The sequence below is a fragment of the Hemitrygon akajei genome, chromosome 11 (assembly GCF_048418815.1).
Source record: "Hemitrygon akajei chromosome 11, sHemAka1.3, whole genome shotgun sequence".
NCBI lineage: Eukaryota > Metazoa > Chordata > Chondrichthyes > Myliobatiformes > Dasyatidae > Hemitrygon > Hemitrygon akajei.
The window spans coordinates 100,856,395-100,880,642 of record NC_133134.1 but is presented as its reverse complement, the minus strand read 5'-3'; the positions used below and the strand labels follow the sequence as shown (position 1 = coordinate 100,880,642).

Here is a 24,248-nt window from a genome sequence, read left to right as displayed (position 1 = left end):
TTCAATGCTTACTTGACAGCTCCTGCAATGTCGCTGGTGACAAACTGCATCTGCTACTCCTTTGGATTCAGCAGATGCAAGGTGAAGAGCAGCCTACTGTATGGGCAACATCTTCCCCTGCATATTGTACCACTGGCTTGTGTATTGAACACAAGCAGCATCCATGGTCGATCCCAACAACAGAGGGCCTCCTCTACACATGGTTTGACTTGGTCCTTGTTTCTTTTCCTGTGTCCAATGTACGTCTGTTTGCTGTGGCGGATGTGGCTCATGAGTGCCCTGTTCCTGGGTCACTGGTGCTCCATTTGTATGGAGCCATTTCCATTGTCTCCTCTGATGCATGTGGGTGAGTTTGCCCCACTGCAAATGTGCTTCTTGCAGTTACACATCCCACCAAATCATGGAGGATGTGTGAGTGCTTAGTAGTAGTGCCATCATTCGAGTCGAGCATGATGCTCTCCTAAGGGATTGTCTGTAGAGGCCAGTCTGGGATCCACATATTCTGGTGCAGTGCGGGCTCTGGTTAGTCATTGGATCCTTTGGTTGTTCATTCTCTCCTTTTGCAGCTGCCAACTTGTTCTCTGTGACATAGCGGAGGTCGCTGTCAGGTAGCGCAGGTACCTCTTGCAAAGATTTCCTCTAGGTGCATCTATTGAGTATAATGCCTTCCTAGATTTTAGATGTATTGTTGAATTTCTCCAGACTGATTGTGATGTTTATCTTTGAAGTGTTTCCTTTGCCCACGAGGGGCTCACTGACATTCCTTCAACTGGGAGTAATGGATCTGTTTGGGGAGACATGAGTTAGGTGTCCAAATGCCATGACCTATCCATCGGAGTTGCCTATAGGCCTTTCTAACCACATGGTTCGGCTGTTCCAGACACCAGGAGGGCCAGTCGCAGGTGGGCTCATTGCCAGAGATAAGCACACACCTGAGTCTTCACCAGGAAGCCTGGTTTGCAGGCTGACAAGAGCTGGAGGCAAAAGTTACCACTTGCCTAGGGAGGGGGCAAATCTGTTCCAAATCCTAAACTGGGGTGGTGACTGCCATATTAAAAAAGTAGCTGCCACTTTGGTCTCGCCAATATCCGGAAGAAGCTGGTGGGTATCTTTTGGGCAGAAGGCAGCACTGGGTCTCAAATTTCAAAGTCAAGGTACAATTATCATCAAAGTATGTATGTGTCACCATCTAGTACCCTGAGATTCATTTCCTTGCAGGTGTTCACAGTGGAACAAAGAAATACAATAAAATCAGTGAAAAACTACCCACAATCAATGTGCAAGAGACAAAAAATGATAAATAAGTAAATAAATAACACGAATGGTAGAGTCCTTGAAAGTGAATCCATACAGTACTGGGCAGAAGTCTTAAGCACATATTTGTAGCTAGGGTTCCTAAGACTTTTGCACAGTACTGTATTTGTCAAGATGGAGTGGAGAACAAGTTTGTGAATCTGGCTAGAGCAAAGGATGTTGGGAGTGTCGAGGATGGAGCACCGCCGGGTGGGCAGGGGGTGTGGGACAGGTGGCAATGAAGGAGTGTCGGGTGGGGTCTAGCACTGGTGCAGACACACCCAGCCCTGAGACACCAGGTAAGATCATTTGATTCCAAGCAATTGGTTTATTGATCATTACAGAATGTCTCTCTGATTCTTCTTGTTCCTTCTCCTCTCTCTTCCCCTTTTTCCAAATATGATTCCCCTCTCTCTGCTGTCTTCCCACTCTCAGTCCACAGTAGAGACCCATATCAGATTCAGGTTTATCAGCACTCTCATATTTCATGATTTTTTTTGTGTGGCAGCAGTACAGTGCTATGCATAAAATTACTACAGTACTGTGCAAAAGTCTTAGCCACTCTAGCTACTGTATGTTCATTTTCCTATAATTTTTGCATAGTACTGTATGTTGTGAATCAGTTCAGTGTTGAGGTGAGTGAAGTTATCCGCACTGGTCTCTGCTCCTGATGCAGTCTTTTTGTTGGTCAGTTATTTCTGTGTATCTGTCCCTGAGTGGTGACTCAAACTTTGGACACTGCAGAGATATCTGTAAAGCATTCCCACAGTAACAATACATTCTTCCACCGGTGCACAGCCTTTAGAATGTTTCTGGTGGCAGGCGTCAACTATGATGATCTGAGGGAATTGCCAGCCTTTTTATCGGGACTGCTTGGGGTTACCCACAGTCAGTGACCCACCCAACTGGTGGAAGAGAGGTGCCGTCACGTTGGATGGACCTTGGGATGTCTTGGGTGCTAGAGGGAGAACCACATCACTGGGTATTGAGGGAACGCACGTATGAGATGCTCCTGACTTTCTCGGGCTAGAATTGTTTACCCAAAACCTTCCTCAAGAGCCAATGCATAGTTTGGAATGCCCCCTCAGCCGTTCCACACAGCACAGAAGTGAAACCTCCTTTCTGCACACCTTTTACTTCCTTGCCCACAGTTACCATCCAGATACACTGTGGCTGTTCTGCCTTTGATCCGGAGCAGCCTAACCTCTCTTAGTGGGACCTTGGGCTGCAGTTCTGTACGGAATAATCCCAAGCAACAGGAGCAGAGTGCCAAGTTTCCTACCATTTCTAGAGCCTGCTCAAGTCCATGTCCCAAAATTGGGATGTGTGAGACTGCAACTCGTTCTTATGTATAAAAGATATTGAGATTAGCTTTATTTGTCACATGTACGTTGGACCATTCAGCAAAATGTGTTGTTTGCATCCAATCAATATAGGGAACATTGTGCTGGGGCATCTTGCAAGTGTCGCAATGGTTCCAGCATGTCCACAACTCACTAACCCTAAATGGTACATCTTTGGAACGTGGGAGGAAACTGGAGCACTTGAGGGAAACCCACATGGTCATGGGGAGACAGTGGTGGGGGGGGGGTGGGTGCAATCCAATCTTATAGCTGGTTCTGTAATAGTGTTGAAAGGTGTACTTGTCAACTGGTCAGACTTCAGTCCCACGCTCCAGCTCTTTGGGCACCTGGTGGAGAGGGATTGTCGCTGTCCGGTAAGATGAGGACATTCCTTTTCAGCCTGTCCAGTGTGTGTGTGTGTTCAGAGGCTTAGAGGGCACACAGTGTGGGCACCAGCTCCATGCCCTTGAGCTCTGAGTGCTCTGGCTGTCTGTGGATCTGCTGGGCACCACAGGGTCTTAGTGTATCCCTCCACAGCGTTCCACCACACACTCCCAGAGTCAGACACAAAGTGGAGCTCCCTCCATGCCATCCCATCACACACTCCAGGACAGGGATAGTACAGATTAGACACAGTGGAAATCCCTACACTGTCCCAGTCTGTTTCAATCTAGAGCTCTCCGGTGAAGGTGAATCTCTTTGTGTTACAGGTTGTCTGTGATTTTCAACGAGCTGAACATTGTTTCCATTCCCATGGTCCTGGACTTCATCGCTTTGACTTTCTGGAAACGTGAATGGTTCGTAATATCTGTGTCTATACATGAGGTTCTGCAGTGGGCATTTGCCTGATTCTCTGGTGCCTGTGGAGAAGCCTCCCAGTCTTTAACATCCCACTCTGTGACTCTCCTGAGTCATTGATCAGTTCTAACTCATAACCCTTACCTGGGGTTGGCTGGTTGTGTATTTGGGATAAGGAGATAGTGAGGTGCTGGTTGTCTGCTGAAGGCTCTATCATTAGAGCTGACTGTGTCAATGGCTGTGCTGTCTCAGTGAAGGGCCTTATCCCTCAGTCCTGCAGCTGATGGAGTGAGTGAGTATTTGGAATGGGGATCAGGCTGCTCATCAAACAGCAGCACAGAAACTCCTAAATTGAAAGGCCGAGATAGAGTTGATGGAGAGGTTGTTTCCTACACTGGGGGAGTCTAGGGCCAGAGGGCACAGCCTCAGAATAGAAGGACATCCATTTAGAACAGAGATGAGAGTGGATGTTGTCTATATGGACTTCAGTAAGGCCTTTGACAAGGTTCTGCACGGAAGGTTAGTTAGGAAGGTTCAATCATTAGGTATTAATATTAAAGTAGTAAAATGGATTCAACAGTGGCTGGATGGGAGATGCCAGAGAGTAGTGGTGGATAACTGTTTTGTTAGGTTGGAGGCTGGTGACTAGTGGTGTGCCTCAGGGATCTGTACTGGGTCCAATGTTGTTTGTCATTTACATTAGTGATCTGGATAATGGGGTGGTAAATTGGATTAGTAAGTATGCAGTAGTAAGGTAGGTGGCGTTGTGGATAATGAAGTAGGTTTTCAAAGCTTGCAGAGAGATTTAGGCCAGTTAGAAGAGTGGGCTGAACGATGGCAGATTAAGTTTAATGCTGATAAGTGTAAGGTGCTACATTTTGGTAGGAATAATCCAAATAGGACATGTATGGTAAATGATAGGGCATTGAAGAATGCAGTAGAACAGAGTGATCTAGGAATAATGGTGCATAGTTCCTTGAAGGTGGAATCTCATGTGGATAGGGTGGTGAAGAAAGCTTTTGGTATGCTGGCCTTTATAAATCAGAGCATTGAGTATAGGAGTTTGGATGTAATGTTAAAATTGTACAAGGCATTGGTAAGGCTGAATTTGGAGTATTGTGTACAGTTCTGGTCACCGAATTATAGGAAAGATATCAACAAAATAGAGAGAGTACAGAGAAGATTTACTAGAATGTTACCTGGGTTTCAGCACCTAAGTTACAGAGAAAGGTTGAACAAGTTAGGTCTTTATTCTTTGGAGCGTAGAAGGTTGAAGGAGGACTTGATAGAGGTATGTAAAATTATGAGGGGGATAGATAGAGTTGACATGGATAGGCTTTTTCCATTGAGAGTAGGGGAGATTCAAATAAGAGGACATGAGTTAAGAGTTAGGGGGCAAAAGTTTAAGGGTAACACGAGGGGGAATTTCTTTACTCAGAGAGTGGTAGCTGTGTGGAACGAACTTCCAGTAGAAGTGGTAGAGACAGGTTCGGTATTGTCATTTAAAGTAAAATTGGATAGGTATATGGACAGGAAAGGAATGGAGAGTTATGGGCTGAGTGCGGGCCAGTAGGACTAGGTGAGAGTAAGCGTTTGGCACGGACTAAAAGGGCCGAGATGGCCTGTTTCCTTGCTGTAATTGTTATATGGTTATATATGGAGAGGAATTTCTTTAGCCAGAGGATAGTGCATCTGTAGAATTCATTGTACAAATGGCTATGGAGGCTAAGTCGTTGGGTATACTTAGTCAGGGTTTCAAATGCTACAGGGAGAAGGCAGCAGAATGTGGTTGAGAGTGATAATAAATGAACCATGATTGAATGGCTGAACAGGCTTGATGGGCTGAATGGCCTAATTCTGTTCCAATGTCTTATGATATGCATACAGGACTTTGGGGTAGGGCTTCATCAAAGTGAGATAATACTGTGAGAATTGAGGGTTATGTTACTGCACACACGGGATATGTCAGTGCAGACATGGGTGATTAACCAACTAGGTTTGAACAGAGAATGTATGTCGAAATTGCTTGTGGAACGTAAGCACCATGGACTGTTGGGAACTCTGACCAAGTTCAGTTCAGTGTAGTTCTTGGCCAAGTTATTTGGGAAGTTGAAAGTGTGTAAAATCATGGGGCTGGGGGGGTGGGGATGCATAGATAGGGTCAATGTACTCTATCTTTTTCCTCAGCGTTGGTGAATTAATAGCTAGAGGGCACAGGTTTAAGCTGAGAGGGGAGAGGTTGAAGAGGGACCTGAGGGCAACTTTACCACACAGAGGGTGGTAGGTACTAGAGGAAGTGGTTGAGGTAGGTACAGTAACAACAGTTAAAATAGATTTGGATAGGAAAATATTAAAGGGATATGGGCAAGTGGGGTTAGCTTGGATGGGCATCTGGGTCAGTATTTAGGAGTCGGGTCGAAGGGCTGGGTTCCATGCTGTACGGCTGCAAGTGTGGTTGTAATTCTGGGATCTGAATCACTTGTAAGGTTCTGAAATGTCAATCTGAATGGCTTTGCCTTGCAGGTTTATGCATCAGACTGCCCCCGGGAGAGCAGAGAGCCGGCAATGATCTAAGGAGTTTGACGGCAGACTTGAACAAGAACAGTATTCAGACCACCATTCTCCAGGGGCCCCAGCAGAAAGCATGGGGCGCAAAAAGATTCAGATCACACGCATCCTGGATGAGCGCAACCGGCAGGTAACTCAGCGGATCAGCCTTTACCCCAGTATGTCTCTTCACCATCATCTGCTTTGGTCTCCGAGCAGCTCATCTAGGGGTGCCATCGCAGCAGTCTGCACGCGTATATACTCTCACACACGGACGGTTCTCTGAATTGGCCTTCCAGAGCTGCAGGGATTCAAGATTCAAGTTTATTTATTGTGTTTACATTGAAACATACAGTGAGCTGCGTCGTTTGCGTTAACAACCAACACAACCTAAAGGCGCGCCGGGGGCAGCCCGCAAATGTCGCCAGACATTCCAGCACCAACATTGCATGCTCACGCTGCTTGGCAGAGCAACAGACCACAACAAGCAACAAAACAACAGCAAAGCAAGCCCCGTTCCTCTCTCTCACCCACGCACATACAGTCCTCTAACCCCAAGTCAGGTTATCTCCAGCCCTGCAGAACAGGAAGTGTGCCGTACAGCAGCACTTGTTATTTATGTGCTTGTGAATAGCTGCAGAATCCATTGAGGAGTGAAAAAATTTGCATAGTCAGGCAAGACTGTGTGTATATTTAGCAGCAGTGTGATGCACAGTGCCTTTATAATGCTAAATTTAGAATCTTAATTAGGGACACAGCAATCACTGTTTAATTAATGAGATATTTCAAACCGGAAAACGACAGGGCAGCAGTTCAAATCTACTAAGCATGGAGATCAGAACACAACTGGAGGAGAGAAACTTGCCCTCTCTCCACCACCTTCTCTGTCACACCAGGCAGTGTTGGGATCCTTCTGTGTATAGATCGACACCAAAGTTGAATCACCAGGGGAAAGTAGAGAGGCAAAGGCTGAATGGCTTGTTAAATGAGAACAGCATGGGCTTTACTCTGTATCTTACCCCCTCTGTTATGCATGCATGGGGCATGAATGAGGACCAGTCAGTAGGATTAAATGTTTGGACTGAATCTCGGTAGCTGCAGTACACGAGCCGCAATGCAGGAGCAATGAACTGGGCCTGCCGAGATAAAGCCCTGCGCAAAAAGAGGTCCTCCCATATGGAGGAGGCCTGTTCGATTCACCACGTAATCAGTCTGCCACAACGCACTTGCCGCATTCTCTCAAATATTCGATATTTTTCACCCTCTAGACAGTTCTGTAACACAATCTAAGGTAAGCAAGGTATGGGTCAGTTGCGGAATAATGTTTTAACTACATTCCGATACATATAGCACAGTTTAGAAACGGAGCTCCCTCTGCCTGGTCCCATTACACAGTCCTGGGGCAGACACAGTATGGATAGGAATACAGTAACCACCCCCCACCCCACCTCCAACTCACTACTTTCCACAGTGCATGCTCTCTTCATGACTCTCCTGCCCACTGATCTCCCTCCTGACACTTATTCCTGTAATTGGGGCAAGTGCCCCTTCTTTTCCTCCCTCACCACCATTCTGGGCCCCAAACAGTCCTTCCAGGTGAGGCTATGCTTCACCTGTGAGTTTGTCAGGGTCGTCTACTGTATCCGGTGCTCCTGCTGAGACTCGATTTAGATTAGGGGACCACTTCATTGAGCACTTATGCTCCATCCACTGGAAAAGGTGGGATTTCTCAATGCCCACCCATTTCAATTTGACTTCCCATTCCCTCTCCGACATGTCAGTCCATGGCCAGCTCTACCGTCACGACAAGGCCACACTCAGGTTGGAGGAGCGATACCTCTGGGTAGCGTCCAATCTGAGGGCATGAACATCGATTCCTCTAACTTACAATAATTTCTCCCCCCTCCCCTTTCTCCATTTTTTCATTTGCCATTCTGACTCCCCCTTACCCATTCTCTTCTTACCTGCCCATCGCCTCCCTCTGGTGACTCTCCTCCCCTTTCTTCCATGGTCCACTCTCCTATCAGATTCCTCCTTCTTCAACCCTTCACCTTGTCCACCTATCTTCTCCCAGCTTCATACTTCATCCCCCTCACTTGGTCTCACCTATCATCTGCAATCTTGTACTCCTCCCCCTCCCGCACCTTCTTTCCCTTTCCTTTCCCGTCCTGATGAAGGGTCTTGGCCTGAAATGTTGACTGCTTATTCCCCTCCATTAATGCTGCCTGACCCACTAAGTTCCTGCAGTGTTACAAGTAAAGCTTATCTATGCCCTGCTCTCAGCCTCTCCCAGCACGGGGACAGGATTTGCCATGAATTCATCCATCACACATATCTGCTTGATGTTACATTCCCACGTACAGGCTGACAGCAGCCAGGGTACGGAGCCAACATTGCAACAGCTGCCTGCCCAGTAAATGATAGTTTGATGCTCTTGTTCCGGAGGCCTTTGTTGGGATTTGTTGGCCCCTTGCTTGTTCTGAACTTTATTAGAATCACATAGCAGTGAGGAGGCCAAGCAACCCGCATGCCTGTGCCGTCTCCTGGTAACAGCTCCACAGTTATTCTCACTCCCCGCAAAGGCATTGAGCAATTTGTCCCTTGTAGTACTAAATTCCCTTGGGAAGTGGCAACATTGACACAGGTGCATTCTGAGGAGAAGGTTGTGTGCACTCAGTACTTTCTGTGGAATAAAGATTGAGTCCGATGCTTTAGGGAAGGATTGAATCATCAAAAGTGTTTTATCTGTCACAGACCATAAGACCATAAGGAGCAGAATTAGGCAATTATTATCCCCTACCTGCTCCCCATAACCTATGACACCCTTACCAATTTAGCTATTAATCTCTGCTTTAAACATACCTAATGACTTGGTCCCCACAGCCATCTGTGGCAGTAAATCCCACAGATTCACCACCCTCTGGCTTAAGAAATTCCTCCTAAAGAAATCTGGCATCCATGCCCCTGTCGCATCTTATCAGTTTTTATATGTTCATTGTAGAAAGTGTCCAGTCTGGTTGCATCATTGCTTGGAATGGCATTTGCTCTGCCCATGACTGCAAGTTGTGGACACAGCTCAGCACATCATGGAAACCAGCCTCCTCTCCATGAACTCTTTCTAAACCTTGCTGCCTCAGTACAGTAGCCATCATAATCAAAGACCCCTCCTACCTCAGATAAACCAACACCCATTTAGCCATCTGATGTGAACGATCCCTGGGACACTGGTTCACAGAACAAGGTGACATGGATGTTATCCTTGTGATCTTTAATTTCTGCACTCAGCAGTCATGGGATCTTGCTGGGTTCAAAGTAGCTGATGCATTTTTTCAGTACAACAGTAACTGCACTTTGTCAAGCCCCCCTTTGAACTTCGAACACCACAACACACAAACAGTCCCTTTCACCTATAATGTCTGCTTCCTTCCATTCCATGAGACACAGCAGCAGAATTAGGCCACTTGCCCATCAAGTCTTCACCATTCCACCTTGGCTAATATTATCCCTCAAAACCCCATTCTCTTGCCTCCTTCCTGTATCCTTTGACACCCTTAGTAATCAGGAAGAAATCAACTCCTGCTTTAGATATACTCAGTAATTTGGCCTCCACAGAGGTGTGACCGTCTATTCTGAGGCTGTGCTCTCAGATCCTAGATTCCCACTGTAGGAAACAGCTCTCCCCATCCACTCTATCTAGGTCTTACAATATTTGATAGGTTTCAATGAGATTCCCCTCATTCTGCTGAACTTCAGCGAGTACAGGCCCATAGCCATCAAACGCTCCTCATGCCTCTCGCTTCTCCCAGGTCTCCCCTTCAGAGGAAGTAATCCGTGTGTCTAACCTTTCCTTAAAGTCTTATACTCTGTAATCCAGGCAGCTTCCTGGTGAACCTCTTCTTACCCTCTTCAAAACCACCTCATCCTTCCTGGATGGGATGATCTGAACTGCACATGTACTCAAGACTAGGGGAGAGAGGGGTGAGAAATACACATATAGCTAGGGTGCCTGAGACTTTTGCACAGTACAATAGTAATTTTTATGTATTTTGAGACTGAGTGTGTCTGCACCCCGCACCACCTCCCACCCCAGCACTCCTCTGCCACCTGTCCCACTCGCTTCTCGTGACACACCACCACCGCCATTCCCAATATCCTTTGCTCTTGTTAGATTTACAAACTCGCTCTTTACTCAAAGCTGCTACACAGGTCGACTCTGTGGTTAAGAAGGCATACGGTGCATTGGCCTTCATCAACTGTGGGTTTGAGTTTAGGTGCCGAGAGGTAATGTTGCTGCTATATAGGACCCTGGTCAGACCCCACTTACTGTGCTCAGTTCTAGTCACCTCACTATAGGAAGGACATGGAAACCATAGAATGGGTGCAGAGGAGATTTACAAGGATGTTGCCTGGATTGGTGAGCATGCCTTATGAGAATAGGTTGAGTGAACTCGACCTTTTCTCCGTGGAACAACAGTGGATGAGAGGTGACTTGATAGAAGTGTACAAGATAATGAGAGACATTGATCGTGTGGATAGTCAGAGGCTTTTTCCCAGGGCTGAATTGGCTAGCACAAGAGGCATAGTTTTAAGGTGCTTGGAAGTAGATACAGAGATGTCAGGGGTAAGTTTTTTATGCAGAGAGTAGTGAATGCGTGAAATGGGCTGCCAGCGGCGGAGGAAACGATAGGGTCTTTTAAGAGACTCCTGGATGGGTACATGGAGCTTAGAAAAATAGAGGTCTATGGGTAAAGCCTATGTAGTTCTAAGGTAGGGACATGTTCGCCACAGCTTTGTGCTGTATGTTTTATAGGTTTCTATGTTTCTATTAAATAGGATCAATGGACAACAAACCGTGCAAATACAAATATAAATAAATAGCAATAAATAATGGCCATGAACTAACAAGATAAAGAGTCCTTAAAGTGACACCATCGGTTGTGGGAACATGAGAAGTAAAATGAGTAGTTACCCCTTTTGTTCAAGAGCCTGATGGCTGAGGGGTGTTAACTGTTCATGAACCTGGTGGTGCGAGTCCTGAGGCTCTTGTACCTTCTACTTGATGGCAGCAGCGAGAAAAGAGCATGGCCTGGGTGGTGAGGATCTTTGATAACGGATGCTGTTTTCCTACAGCAGAGTTTTATGTCGATATGCTCAATAGTTGGGAGGGTTTTACCCCTGATGTACTGGGCTGAATCCAGTACCTTTTGTAGGACTTCCCACTCAAAGGCATTAGTCTTCCCATACCAGGCTGTAATGCAGCCAGTCAGCACAATTTCTACCGCACATCTATAGAAGTTTGCCAAGGTTTTTGATGACGTGCCGAATCTCCGCAGACTCCTGAGGAAGTAGAGGCACTGTCAGGCTTTCTTTGCAGTTCACTGAAGTTTAACTTGCGGATTGAATTGATAGTAAAGAAAGCAAATGCAATTTTACCGTTCATTTCAAGAGAATTAGAACCTACAAACAAAGCTGTAATGCCAATGATTTATAATTGCATAGACTGCATTTGGACTATTGAAAACAATTTTGTGCCCAGTATCTAAGGAAGTATGTGGTGGCCCTGGATGAGGTTCAGAGGAGGTTCGTAAGGATGATCCCAGGTATGAAAGGCTTAACATATGAGGAGTTTGATGTCTCTGTAGGAGGAGGAGGAGGATCTCATTGAAATCTATTGAATACAGATAGAGTAGACATAGAGAAGATGTTTCCATTAGTAGGAAAGTCTAGGATCCGAGAGATAAGAAGGAATTTCTTTAGCTAGAGGGTAGTGAATCTGTGCACACGGCAGTGGAGGCCGATTCATTCATTGCATGTATTTAAGACAGAGATTCTTGATTGGTAAGGGGATGAGAGTTATGGGAGGAAGGTAAGAAAATAGGTTGGGGAAAACAAATCAGCCACAGTTAAATAATGAAGCAGACTAGATGGGCTGAATAGCCTAATTCTACTCTGTATCTTATAGACTTAATCAATCACCTCACAAAATGCTGAAGGAGCTCAACAGGCCAGGCAGCAAGGGTCTTGGCCTGAAATGTCAACTGTACTGTTTTCCATAGATGCTGCCTGGCCTGCTGAGGTTCTCCAACATTTTGTGGGTGTTGCTTGGATTTCCAGCATCTGCAGAATCTCTCTTGTATGTCACCAATCACCTGCCAGCTTGTACTCCTTCCCTATCCCACCTTATTCTGGCTTCTGCCCCTTACCTTTCCAGTCCAGATGAAGGCTCTTGGCCAGAAATCAATTATTTATTTTACCGCAGAAAGGCTTATTTAGTTTTCATCAGGTGCCTAATTCAATATGCTTGTTCATCCTCCTCTCTCCTCTCCTCTTTGCCCTTGATCACCCACTCCAATCAGGTGACCTTCACCAAGCGGAAGTTTGGGCTGATGAAGAAGGCGTACGAGCTGAGTGTGCTGTGTGACTGTGAGATCGCCCTCATCATCTTCAACCACTCCAACAAGCTCTTCCAGTATGCGAGCACGGACATGGACAAGGTGCTGCTCAAGTACACAGAGTACAATGAGCCCCACGAGAGCCGTACCAATGCCGACATCGTGGAGGTGAGTTGGCCGCCCAGGATTGGCTTTCTGTGGGATCCTCGGCTGTCCTTCCTGAGTGCTGAGCAGTGTTCTCCGAGACTGTGGCTCAGACTTTTAAGTTTGTAAGGATGGTTTTGGGGAGGGGTCAGGTTAGGATTTAGGCACAGAGGTGTGGAGGAGGTAGAGGTCAGGCCTCCGTTCTGCATTTGAAGTCCAGTGACGTGGGCTGGTGATGAAGGGTGTTCACAGTCCAGGCCTCCACTCTGCATTGAAAGACTATGTCAGCAGGAAGCATGAGGGCCTGTCAGTTGGTGAACCCAGAGTTCGTGTGGTGTTTGTGGTGCCTTCATTAGCTAGTCTGGGGTTCAATACCAAGGATTGGCTCCTGAAGGCCAATTGGTAGTTGAGAAATCAAAACACAGTGGCCAGAGCCTGGAGAGGGAGAGGGAGAGAGAGGGGGAGTGAGAGAGAGAGAGAGAGAGAGAGAGAGAGGGAGAGAGAGAGTGAGGGAGTGTAGGGAAGGAGTGTGGTATGGAGTCAAGGGGCTTGCTTTGCTGTTGTTGTTCTGTTGTTTGTTCTGTTCTGTTTTGTTCTGATGAGCATAGTGGCCATGCTCTGTGTTGGTTGTTAACACAAGCAAGGCATTTCACAGTATATTTCAATATACGTCTCATAAATACATCTCAGTCTGGGGGAGCAAAATCTCCTCGGTTCTTCACCAGTAGTGGGCTAGACATTTTCTAGTGGAGGGAGGGTTTGTGATCTGCCAGGGAGCAGATACAGTTGTAGCGTCAAACTCACACAGTACAGAAACAGGTTATCGTTCCCTATCCACACTAAACCCATTTACTGATATTAGGGCCCCAGCTTTCTAAGTCTTGGTGATTCAAGTGGTTATCTAGATACTTAAGAGGAATCTGAGGGGTATTTCTTCACTCAGGGTGGTGCAAGCATGGAACAAGCTGACAGCTGAAGTTGTAGAAGTGAGTTCAGCTGTAGCTGTAACAGAAGTTTGGATAGGTGCATGGTTGAGAAGTGTATAGAGGTGTATGATCCAGGTACAGATAGATGGGTCTAGGCTGAAGAGCAGGCCAACATGGACTAGATGGGCCAAAGGGCCTATTTCATGCTGTAAGACTCTGTAACTCTAGGATGTGACAGTCTCTACATTTCAGATTCCAACCACCTTCAAGATTGAAAATATTCCCCCTTAAATCCTGTATAACCCCATCACCTTAAACCTCTGCTCTTTGGTTTGGAATGTAGACTTTGTCACCCTCATGATTTCCTGTTAGCTCACCTCACCCTTTGGGTTTCTGGTGTTGGCCACTCCACCCCAGGTGAGAGTCTATCCACTGATCAACTTGCACCAAAGAAAGATAATTTTAATTAAAAGTATAAGACATAGAAGCAAAATGGAACCATTCAGCCCATAGAGTTTGCTCTGCCATTCAATCATGGGTGACTGTTTTTAAAACCCCATTTTCTTGCCTTCTCCCTGCAGCTCTTATCTCTTAATTCTTTAGCAGTTGAGAACCAATCGCCCTCTGCTTTAAATATAGCCAGTGACTTTGGTAATAAATTCCATAGATGTGCTCCTCTCTGGTTGAAGAAATTCCTCCTTGTCTCTGTTCTAAAGGAACATCCTTTTTTTTTGAGGCTGTGTCCTTGAATCCTAGATTCTCCCACTATTGGAAACATACTCTCCACATCCACTCAATCCAGGTCCTCTGTATCCGGTTAGGTTTAATCAGCTCCTCCCCTCCCCTACCCTGCCACCACAATCACAAAACAGTACAGTACAATCCTTTGGTCCATGATGTTGTGCCAACCTTTTAACATACTGTAAGATCATCTAACCCTTTCTTTCTACATAGTCCTCCATTTTTCTGTAATTTGCATGCCTACCTAAGAGTCTCTTAGATGTCCCTAATCCTTCTGAACTGATTGTATGTGCATTTCTGTGGGGAGAGTTGGGGGGCCAGGATTACTTGTAAGGTCATGTCCTTGGTGATCCTTGTCCCTTCCACCAGTGGTCTCTGAGTGGATTTCCATGCCAGAGCAAGCACACTAGTTCAGGCTGACTCCAGCTGTGGCTGGGCTTGACACTGATTGGATCAGATTTAAGACCTGGAGCTGTTCTTTGACCTTGCATCATGATAATTCTCCCAGAGGTCAGTAGTTAATCCTTTTCAATCCTGTCTTCATCTTGTGTAACTTTAAGCTCATTCAGAGCTCTGGCGTCTGCCTCCTCATTCAGCTTTGCACATGTCTGTCCTGACCCTGTCATGGGTTGTGGGCTCCCCTGATGAGACCAAAATTAATTGCCCATCTCCTAAGCCCTGAATACTACTGACTGTCTGACCAGGGCAGCTGAGGACTGTGGAGAGTCCTTCACATCACTGGGATCTGGAATCCCAGTCCCTGCTGGGTAAAGCTGTCCATTATTCTGTCCTGAAGGACCTTAATGAAGCTCATAAGGTCATGTTAACAGCACCCTGGTAGTGTCACAGACATCATAAGTAACTGCAAAAACTCAGGATGTATTCGGTTAACTGAATTAAAATTCCCCAGCTCCTGTGGGATTTGAACTTGTGGTGCATTCACTATGCTGCTTTCATCCTGTCTGTAGGCTCTGGCTTCAGTGGTCTTGGCTTTCTTTGGAAACCCCTCCATAAGTTTCCCCACTCAATTATACTCTGCCTCTAAAATAGAAGGCTTGGGACTGTTCAGAAATCTGATGGCAGAGGGGTAGAAGCTGTTCCTAAAACACTGAATGTGGGTCTTCAGGCTCCTGCACCTCCTCCCTGATGGTAGTAATGAGAAGCACGTCCTAGGTGATGGAGATCCTTATGATGGATACTGCCACCTTTCTTACCCAAGATCCATTGTGGTATATCTATTTCAAACTTTGTTGTCCAGCACTGGGTGAGGCTCTCCATTGGCCTGCCTTTTATACAGGTTGGTTATGCACTCTGGGTACACAACAGACTTTAGATGTGGGTATTTGGAGTAACACACAATCTGCTGGAGGAACTCAGTGGGTTGAGCAGCATCTGCGGAGAGGAAAAGGAACTGTCAAGTCTTTGGGCTAAGACCATGCATCAGTCCTGCTCGACCCGCTGCTCCCCTGACAAGTTGTTTGTTGCCTCGTATTTTGACTTATCCATGTGACCTGTGTTGTACAGAGGTTCAGTGTAACCACCTGGGTTTTATATTTTTGAAGCCCAGGATTCCATGTGCTTTCCAATGGCACTTTAAAAGGTTATACACATATGAATAGGCTCCTGCAAGGCTGTCTGCTGCTGGGGAGGCTGTCCACTCCTGGTGACTGTGCTGTTTGGCCATTCTGTCTGCTTGTCATCACATTCCAGTTACTGATGCAGTTGCTTCTGTGTCTTCCTACAATATAACGCTACACTGAAGGAGGAAGAGAAAGATTTAAAAGGGTCTGTTGGGTATTAGAGCTAGCAGGTAAATTACAATGTTTAAAAGGTGTTTGGACAGGTACATTGACAGGAAAAGTTTTGAGGGGTACAGGCTAAATGCAGAGAGATGGGACAAGCTTAGGCTGGCATGGGTGAAGTGGCCCTGTTCCTGTGCTGTGTAATTGACTCTGAACCAAAGGTTCCTCTTATCTTTGGTGGATTTCTTCAAAGAGGCTTTGACCCACATCCTGTAGCTGAGTGTTTGTTATTCGGTACAGTGTCCGTGGGCCAAAGAGTCTGTTCTGTGTCTCTAACTCCATGCTAATCTCTTCTTGTAGCAGAATCCAGAGCAGTACCTCTCTTTTGGGAGCTTGTCAGGCAGTGAACAGTGTGCCTGACGTAATTGAGTCAGTGTTTTGTTATGTCACCTTGGGTGTGTGTCTGCTGATGAAGTTCTGAAACTTCTCTTTAAACTGTGATCCAGGTACTTCCTGATGTGAGTCCCTCCACTCTTCTTTGTACTTAGGTGTTGGCTTTGGACTGGGTCTGGGGTGCAGTTCTGCTCACCATTTTGTCATGGAGTAACACAGTGCATAAACAGGCCCTTTGTCCATGCCGACCAAGCCAGTCTTGTTGTTCCACATTTGGTCCATTTCCCTCTAAACCCCTCCTATCTGTGGACTGACCCAAATATCTTTTGAATATTGTTTATTTACCTGCCTCAATTACTTTCTCGGGTAGCTCATTCTACATAACCACCACCCTCTTTGTGAAAAAGTTGCCCTCAGGTCCATGAGATATAGGAGCAGAATTAGGAGTGGTGCATTGTTTGCCCCTCTGCAACCCATTCAGTCATGGCTGGTTCTTTACTACCCCTATTCTCCCAGCATCTCCCTGTAATTCCCTTGCCAATCAAGAACTTATCAACCCCTGCCTTAATACACTCAATTACTTGGACTCCTCAGCCATCTGTGACAATGAATTTCACAGATGCAGAGCCCTCTGGCTGAAGAAATCCTTCCTTATATCAGTTTTAAAGGGATGTCCCTCTATTCTGAGTCTGTGCTCGAGGATCCTCAACTCTCCTATAGATGGAAACTTAAGGTGACTTCAGGAAACTTAAGAAGCTGGAGATCCCTTTCTTGGTGAGAGTGTGATGAAGACTGACGAATTAAGTTTGTGCAGAGAGCATTGATTGCAAATGAAGTGAGATGTGTGCCACTGATGGGCATTGCCAACTGTGTGGACTGCCATGCCTGTAGTACACAAATAACGCATGCTACTAATTAGCCTGTGGGAGGAGATATGTCATTCCTGCAGGTTATTTCATGAAAGGTTTAGTTCCTGAATTTCTTAGGAAGTAACAATGGCCTGTAATGCACACTTCTAATCAAGCATACAGTTCACTCCCACTGGGCCATCCCCATTCCTTTTCACTCCTGCTGTACATAATCCCAATGGGAATAACACTTCCCACTGCTCCAACCATGTTGATGCCACAGGTTAGAAAGCTCACCAATGGCTCTACTTCCTCATGAGACTAAAAAAATTCAGCATGTCCCTATCAGCCCTTTACCAATTTTTACCAAAGTACCAGAGAAATTCTGTCCGGATGCATCACGGCTTAGTGCAGCAACTGCTCTGCATGTGGCCGCAAGGAACTGCAGAGAGTTGTGGACACATCACCGGAACCAGCCTCCCTTCCATGGACTCTGTTTACACTTCTCACTGCCTCAGTAAAGTAGCCAGCCTAATCAAAGACCCCACCAACCCAGACATTCTCTCTCCTCCCCTCTCCCATAGGGCAGAGGATATAGAAGCCTGAAAGCGTAGACCACCAGGCTCAAGAACAGCTTCTATCCCATTATTATCAGACTCTTAAATGGACCTGAGAAGATGGACTCTTAGCCTCACAATCTACATCTTTATGATCTTACACTTTATTGTTGCCCTGTACAGCACTTTTTCAGTAGCTTTTTTCACTTTATTCTGCATTGTTATTGCTTTACCTTGTTCTGCCTCAGTGCACTGTGTAATGATCTGATCTGTATGAACAATGTGCAAGACAAGCTTTTCACTGTATCTTATCCATTTTCACTGAAACCTGCTGCACTTTGAGATTTTTTGAACCTGAATATCTAGGTTGTTGACCTAGCTAGCTGTGGAAGAAACTTTGGCCAGACTCCCTGGATCTTGATAACTACCTCTAAGAGGCAGGCAACGGTCTCTTTGGGCAATGACATTCTCAGAGGGGTTCAGTAAAAAGAAGAGTGTGGAGGAGACAGTGGTTGTGGTTCCTTCTCCAGTGTATGGGATCCCAGGAGAGTTCAAATGTATACTACAGCATGCCTAGGTTTGAGGAGTGGGACTTGGACGCAGCTACGTAACTGAAGTGTTGACCCGCTGCTAATACCCAGGCTGTAGGGGCCAAATCTGAATCCGCTGTCCTCCCCCTCCCCCTCAACTATCCACTTACTGTAGACACCCCAAAACCAGGAGGCAGTGGGTTTTCTGGGGAAGTAGAGTATTTTCAGCCTTAGAGAGTGGAGAGAGGGAGGTATTGGGAGTTGGTTGGTGTAAGGGAGGGCAGGGAAGTGGGAGAGAAGGATGTTTGCTCTTCCCATCACCCTTCCCTTCTCATTTGGCAAAAATCTCTCACTAACACACCCATACCATTTCCCATCTAACCTCCCTCTGCATCCCTGCCCTCACTAACCAATCTCCTGCTTCACCTATCACCTTGCAGCTAGCCTCTTTCCCCTCTTCCCACTTCTTTTATTCTGGCATCTCCCCCCCCCCCCCCACCCTTCTTTGTCCCGAAGAAGGGTCTCAGCCTGAAATGTTGACAGTTTATTCTTTTCCATAGATGCTGTCTGGCCTGCTGAGTTCTTACAGCATTTTGTGTGCATCCCTACATTTTCATCTCTCCTCCTCTCGCTCCTGTCCCTCCCCACATGATTTATTTCCCTCTCTGCCCCCCCCCCCCGCCTCTTTTTCCCTTTTCTGTCACTGGCCCCAGTTTGTTCAGTGGCTTAACTGCTCCTCGGTATAACCCGAACAGGTTCCTTGCTACCAGCCTGTGAATTAATTAGAATGAATGGTCACAATTAGGAACTGATGTTGGAGATATTTTCAGCTCCAAAATCTGTCAAAGTTTAAACATTGGGGAACATTTGTGGGCTTTGTATTTTAAGACTTATGGTAATTATTTTAGGCTTCAGAACAGTTACTTAACAGGATTTGAATCCATTGATGTTGAGTGTAACTTGTAAATTGTGCATTTATAGCAAGTCCTTCATGCACTGTGCTCCCACACACTAACCGAAATCCGCCTCAGCTGCAGGAAAACCTTTGTTTTCTCAACTTGTTTCACTGCGCACTCTTTTCCGATTCTTTTAACCCCCTCCCTCCTTGCTGGCTTGCTGCCCACTTTCCCTCTCTCCAACTCCAGTCACAAGTCAATGCCTGATGTCTGAAGAGGGGTATCCTAAAGGAGGGGATTGTAGAGTAAGGGATAAAATTTGAGCTGTGATTCCTGATTCACTCTGTGTTCAGGGTGCAATGCAGAGGATCTTTCCCAGATACATTGGTGGTGGGAAAGATGCTAGAGTCCATTATTAAGGATGAAATAGTGGCATATCTAGATAGCAGTGATAGGATTGGGCCGAGCCAGCATGGATTTACCAAGGGTAAATCATGCTTGACTAATCTGTTGGAGTTTTTCGAGGATGTAATCAGGAAGTTAGACGGGGGAGATCCAGTGGATGTAGTGTACCTCAATTTTCAGAAGGCATTTGATAAGGTCCCACATAGAAGATTGGTGGGTAAAATCAAAGCTCAGGGCATCAGGGGGAAGGCATTGACATGGATAGAAAACTGGTTGGCAGATAGAAAGCAAAGGGTAGCGGTGCATGGGTGTTTCTCGGAATGGCAGGTGGTGACTAGTGGGGTGCCACAGGGCTCGGTATTGGGACCACAGCTGTTTACCATTTACGTTAACGATTTGGATGAAGACATAGAAAATAATATCAGCAAATTTGCTGATGATACTAAGCTGGGTGGCAGTGTGACATGTGATGAGGATGTTAGGAGAATTCAGGGTGACTTGGATAAGCTGGGTGAGTGGGCAGATACTTGGCAGATGGTGTTTAATGTGAATAAGTGTGAGGTTATCCACTTTGGGAGTAAGAACAGGAAGGCAGAGTATTATCTGAACGGTATAGAGTTGGGTAAGGGAGTAATACAAAGAGATCTCGGAGTCCTTGTTCATCAGTCACTGAAGGTGAATGAGCAAGTGCAGCAGGCAGTGAAGAAGGCTAATGGAATGTTGGCCTTTATTACAAAGGGAATTGAGTACAAGAGCAAGGAAATCCTCTTGCATTTGTACAGGGCCCTGGTGAGACCACACCTGGAGTATTGTGTACAGTTTTGGTCTCCAGGGTTATCCTGGCTGTAGAGGAAGTGCAGCGTAGATTGATGAGGTTAATTCCTGGGATGTCTGGACTGTCTTACGCAGAGAGGTTAGAGAGACTGGGCTTGTACACACTGGAATTAAGGAGATTGAGAGGGGATCTGATTGAAACATATAAGATTATTAAGGGATTGGACAAGATAGAGGCAGGAAATATGTTCCAGATGTTGGGAGAGTCCAGTACCAGAGGGCATGGTTTGAGAATAAGGGGTAGGTCATTTAGGACAGAGTTAAGGAAAAACTTCTTCTCCCAGAGAGTTGTGGGGGTCTGGAATGCACTGCCTCGGAAGGTAGTGGAGGCCAATTCTCTGGATGCTTTCAAGAAGGAGCTAGATAGGTATCTTATGGATAGGGGAATCAAGGGATATGGGGACAAGGCAGGAACCGGGTATTGATAGGAATTGATCAGCCATGATCTCAAAATGGCGGTGCAGGCTCGAAGGGCCGAATGGTCTACTTCTGCACCTATTGTCTATTGTCTATTGAGACACTGGATCTTGCCTGGTCAGATTCTGCGCATTCTCGAGCACGACCCCCAGTATCTCCGTCTGTGAACTAGAAATGTCCAATGCATGTTCCTCCCCAAAGAGAATGGGGTGTGGTGGGAGGAGGAGCTTCCAGCCACAATCCACCAATTCTGACTTGAACAGAGGCACCTAGGAGTACAATAAGGTGACACGGTAACATAGCGGTTAGCGTAACGCTGTTGCAGCTCAGGGTGTTGGAGTTTGGAGTTTAATTCTGGCGTACCCGGTAAGAAAATTTATACGTTCTTCTTGTGCGCACATATGTTACCTCTGGATGCTCCCATTTCCTCCCACACTTCTAAGACATACTGGTTAGTAGGTTAATTGGGCATTGTAAATTATCCTGTGGTTACTTACTTATTACTCGTTACGTCACTTGTGTTTAGGGCAGCAATGAAGGTCCTCCATCTCTGGCAGTGTTCAGGGCTTCCTTCGTTATCAGTAGTTTCCTCGGTTTTCACTGCTGTCAGTCACGCCAGTCCCGGGTGGAGACTCTGGAATACCATCGCACTCAGATGTAGAAGGATTCTTCATAGCTGCTTCCATAACCATCTTGTTTTACCAGTCAGGGTTGTTAGCCCTGAGCTGAAACCCTGAACTGAGGACCGATAGACTGTTAGACTGTCCTCTACTCTTTGATCTGTTTGGCATGGGTGACCCTACGAAGAGCCAAAGCATAAAGCCCTGACTCCAGCCAACGTTACTCTCCAGGTCATTGAGGCCCACAAGCCATGGCAAAGTTGTAGTCCCGTGATTAGGGTAGGGTTGCATTGGGATTGCTAGGCGGCCTAGAAGGGCCTATTCCAGACTGTATCGCTAGATTAAAAAAAATAAAATCACTGGGTTGCTGGGTAGCGCTGCGTGGCTTGGCAGGCCGGAAGGGCCTGTCCTGTATTCTATCTCCAAATAAAATAAAAAAACGATTGGCAAATTTATTTATACAGTGATACAGATACAGTGAGAAAGTTGTCTTGCACACAGTTCATACAGTTCATCAATTAGTTACAACAGTGTAATGAGGCAGTACAAGGCAAAACAGTAACAATTACAGAGAAATTGCATGCAAGTAGACAGAAAAGTACAAAGCCATAACAAGGTAGATTGTGAAATCAAGTGTCGACCTTGTTGTGCAATAGATCCATTCAGCAGTCAGATAACAACAGAACGTAACCTGCCCTTGAGCCTGGTGGTATGTGCTTTTATGCTTTTGTATCTTTTGTCCAATGGGAGAGGGAAGAAGAGAAAGTTTGGGGTGGGTGGAGTCTTTAATTACCTTGGCTGCTTAACTGAGGCAACTGGATGTGTAGTCAGAGTCCACAGCATGGAGGCTGGTTTCCATGATGAGCTGAGCTGTGTCCACAACTCCCTGCTGTTTTTTTAAAGAGCAAACACGAGGAAATCTGCAGATGCTGGAGATTCAAACAACACACACAAAATGCTGGTGGAACACAGCAGGTCAGGCAGCATCTATAAGGAGAAACTCTGTTGACGTTTCGGGCCGAAACCCTTCGTCAGGACTAACTGAAGGGAAAGATTTGAAAGTCTTTCAAATCTCTTAGTATCTTTCCCTTCAGTTAGTCCTGACGAAGGGTCTCGGCCCGAAACGTCGACAGTGCTTCTCCTTATAGTTGCTGTGTTCCACCAGCATTTTGTGTTTGTTGTTCCCTGCTGTTTTTGTGGTCTTGGGCAGAATAGTTGCATTACCAAGCCATGATGCATCCTAATAGGATGCTTTCCTGTGTACACTGATTAAAAACTGGAGAAACTTAAAGGGGACTTGCCGACTTTCTTTTGCCTCCTCAGGAAGTAGAGGCATGGTGTTTTTGTGGTTGAATCAGGTCAGGCTATTGATGATGTTCACACCTAGGAAAACACCTGCCCCTCTCAGCTTTGGCACTTTTGATATAAACAAGAGAATTTCCACCCCCACCCCCAACTCCTGAAGTGAATAACCAGCTCTCTTGTTTTGCTGACATTGAGGAAAAGCTTGTTGTCATGACACCATGTCAATAAGGCTCTCTATCTCCTTCCTGTACTCTGACTCATCGTTATTTGAGATACGTCCCACTACGGTGGTGTCATCTGCAAACTTATAGGAGTTAGATCAGACTCTGGCCACGCAGTCATGTGTGTGTGTGTTTGGGGGGGGGGGAGGGGGTTGCTGAGGATAATAGTGGCACATGGCTACCAAAACACCTTCAGCACCCTGTTGAAGTGTGTCACCACTTTCAATATAGTGGGTGAAAATTGAAAACAACTGCAGGGCTACAAGTGTGGAAAAAAGCTGGAAGGTGAGTTGTAGAATTATACACCATGGAAATAGGCCATTCGACTCACCACATCCACATTGATCAATATGTTCCCATCCGCATTCATCCCACCTTTGACTTCTGTGCCTGGTTGAAACAGGAAGAACTATATGACAGAGAGCTTCTAAAAGGGCAACACATTCTGGTCACTGAGACTCTAAAAGAAGACAGGAAAATGTTACAAATCTCATTTGATCTCACAGCAACTGTAGAGAGAAAAACAAGTTTCAAAGCAATAAACTTTTCAATGTAGGAAAGAAGTAATAATCTGGCAGTTACACAATGAATGCTGTAAACAATGAGAGTAGGCACAAGAGACTTAAGAAATTTGGAGCAACCTACATAAGGTTGGAGGAACTCAGCAAACCAGGCAGCATCAATGCAGAGAAATTTTCAACTTGTTTAGATATAAGGTGTGGAACAGATCTTTCCAGCCCAAGTAGATGCACCATCCAGCAGCTCAACCTTTTAACTCTAGACTAATCACAGGACAATTTACAATGACCAATTAACCTACTAACTAGGTCTTTGGACCGCGGGAGGAACCCACATGCTCATGGGAAGGACGTACAAACACCTTACAAACAGCATCGGAATTGAAGTGTAATAGCTGAAATAGCTACACCACTATGAACATCCCTATCTACAGAAGATTTTTGTATCTATTAATATTATTCTGTTATTTTATGTATTATATGTGATATGTATAAGATGTCACGGTAGTGTGTCAGTTAGTGTGACACACAGCTCATGATGTCCCAGAGTGCGGAGTACAATTCCGGTGCTGTTGTGTAAGGCATCTCTATACCCTCCCCCGTGGAGTGCATGGGTTTTCTCTGGGTATTCCGTTTTTGTTTCCACAGTCCAAATACATTCCTGGTAGGTTCATAGGTCATGTAAATTGTCCCATGATTAGGTTAGGGTTATTCAGGGTTGTGGGGTTCCTGGGTGAAGTAGCTCAAAGGGCTGGAAGGGCCTACTCCACGCTATACT

General features: G+C 45.9%; 1 protein-coding gene across 6 annotated transcripts in view; it reads left to right on the top strand.

Annotated features, from left to right (window-relative positions):
• LOC140735856 (myocyte-specific enhancer factor 2D homolog) overlaps positions 1-24,248 on the top strand; it is a 120,371-nt gene that overhangs the window by 49,600 nt on the left and 46,523 nt on the right. For all 6 annotated transcript variants that reach the window (XM_073061396.1, XM_073061397.1, XM_073061392.1 and 3 more), the window contains 3 exons: positions 3,347-3,433; positions 5,958-6,132; positions 12,338-12,541. In XM_073061396.1, coding sequence (XP_072917497.1) covers positions 6,079-6,132; positions 12,338-12,541 — 258 coding nt within the window. In that variant the 5' untranslated portion in view covers positions 3,347-3,433; positions 5,958-6,078. The remainder of the gene's footprint in view (positions 1-3,346; positions 3,434-5,957; positions 6,133-12,337; positions 12,542-24,248) is intronic.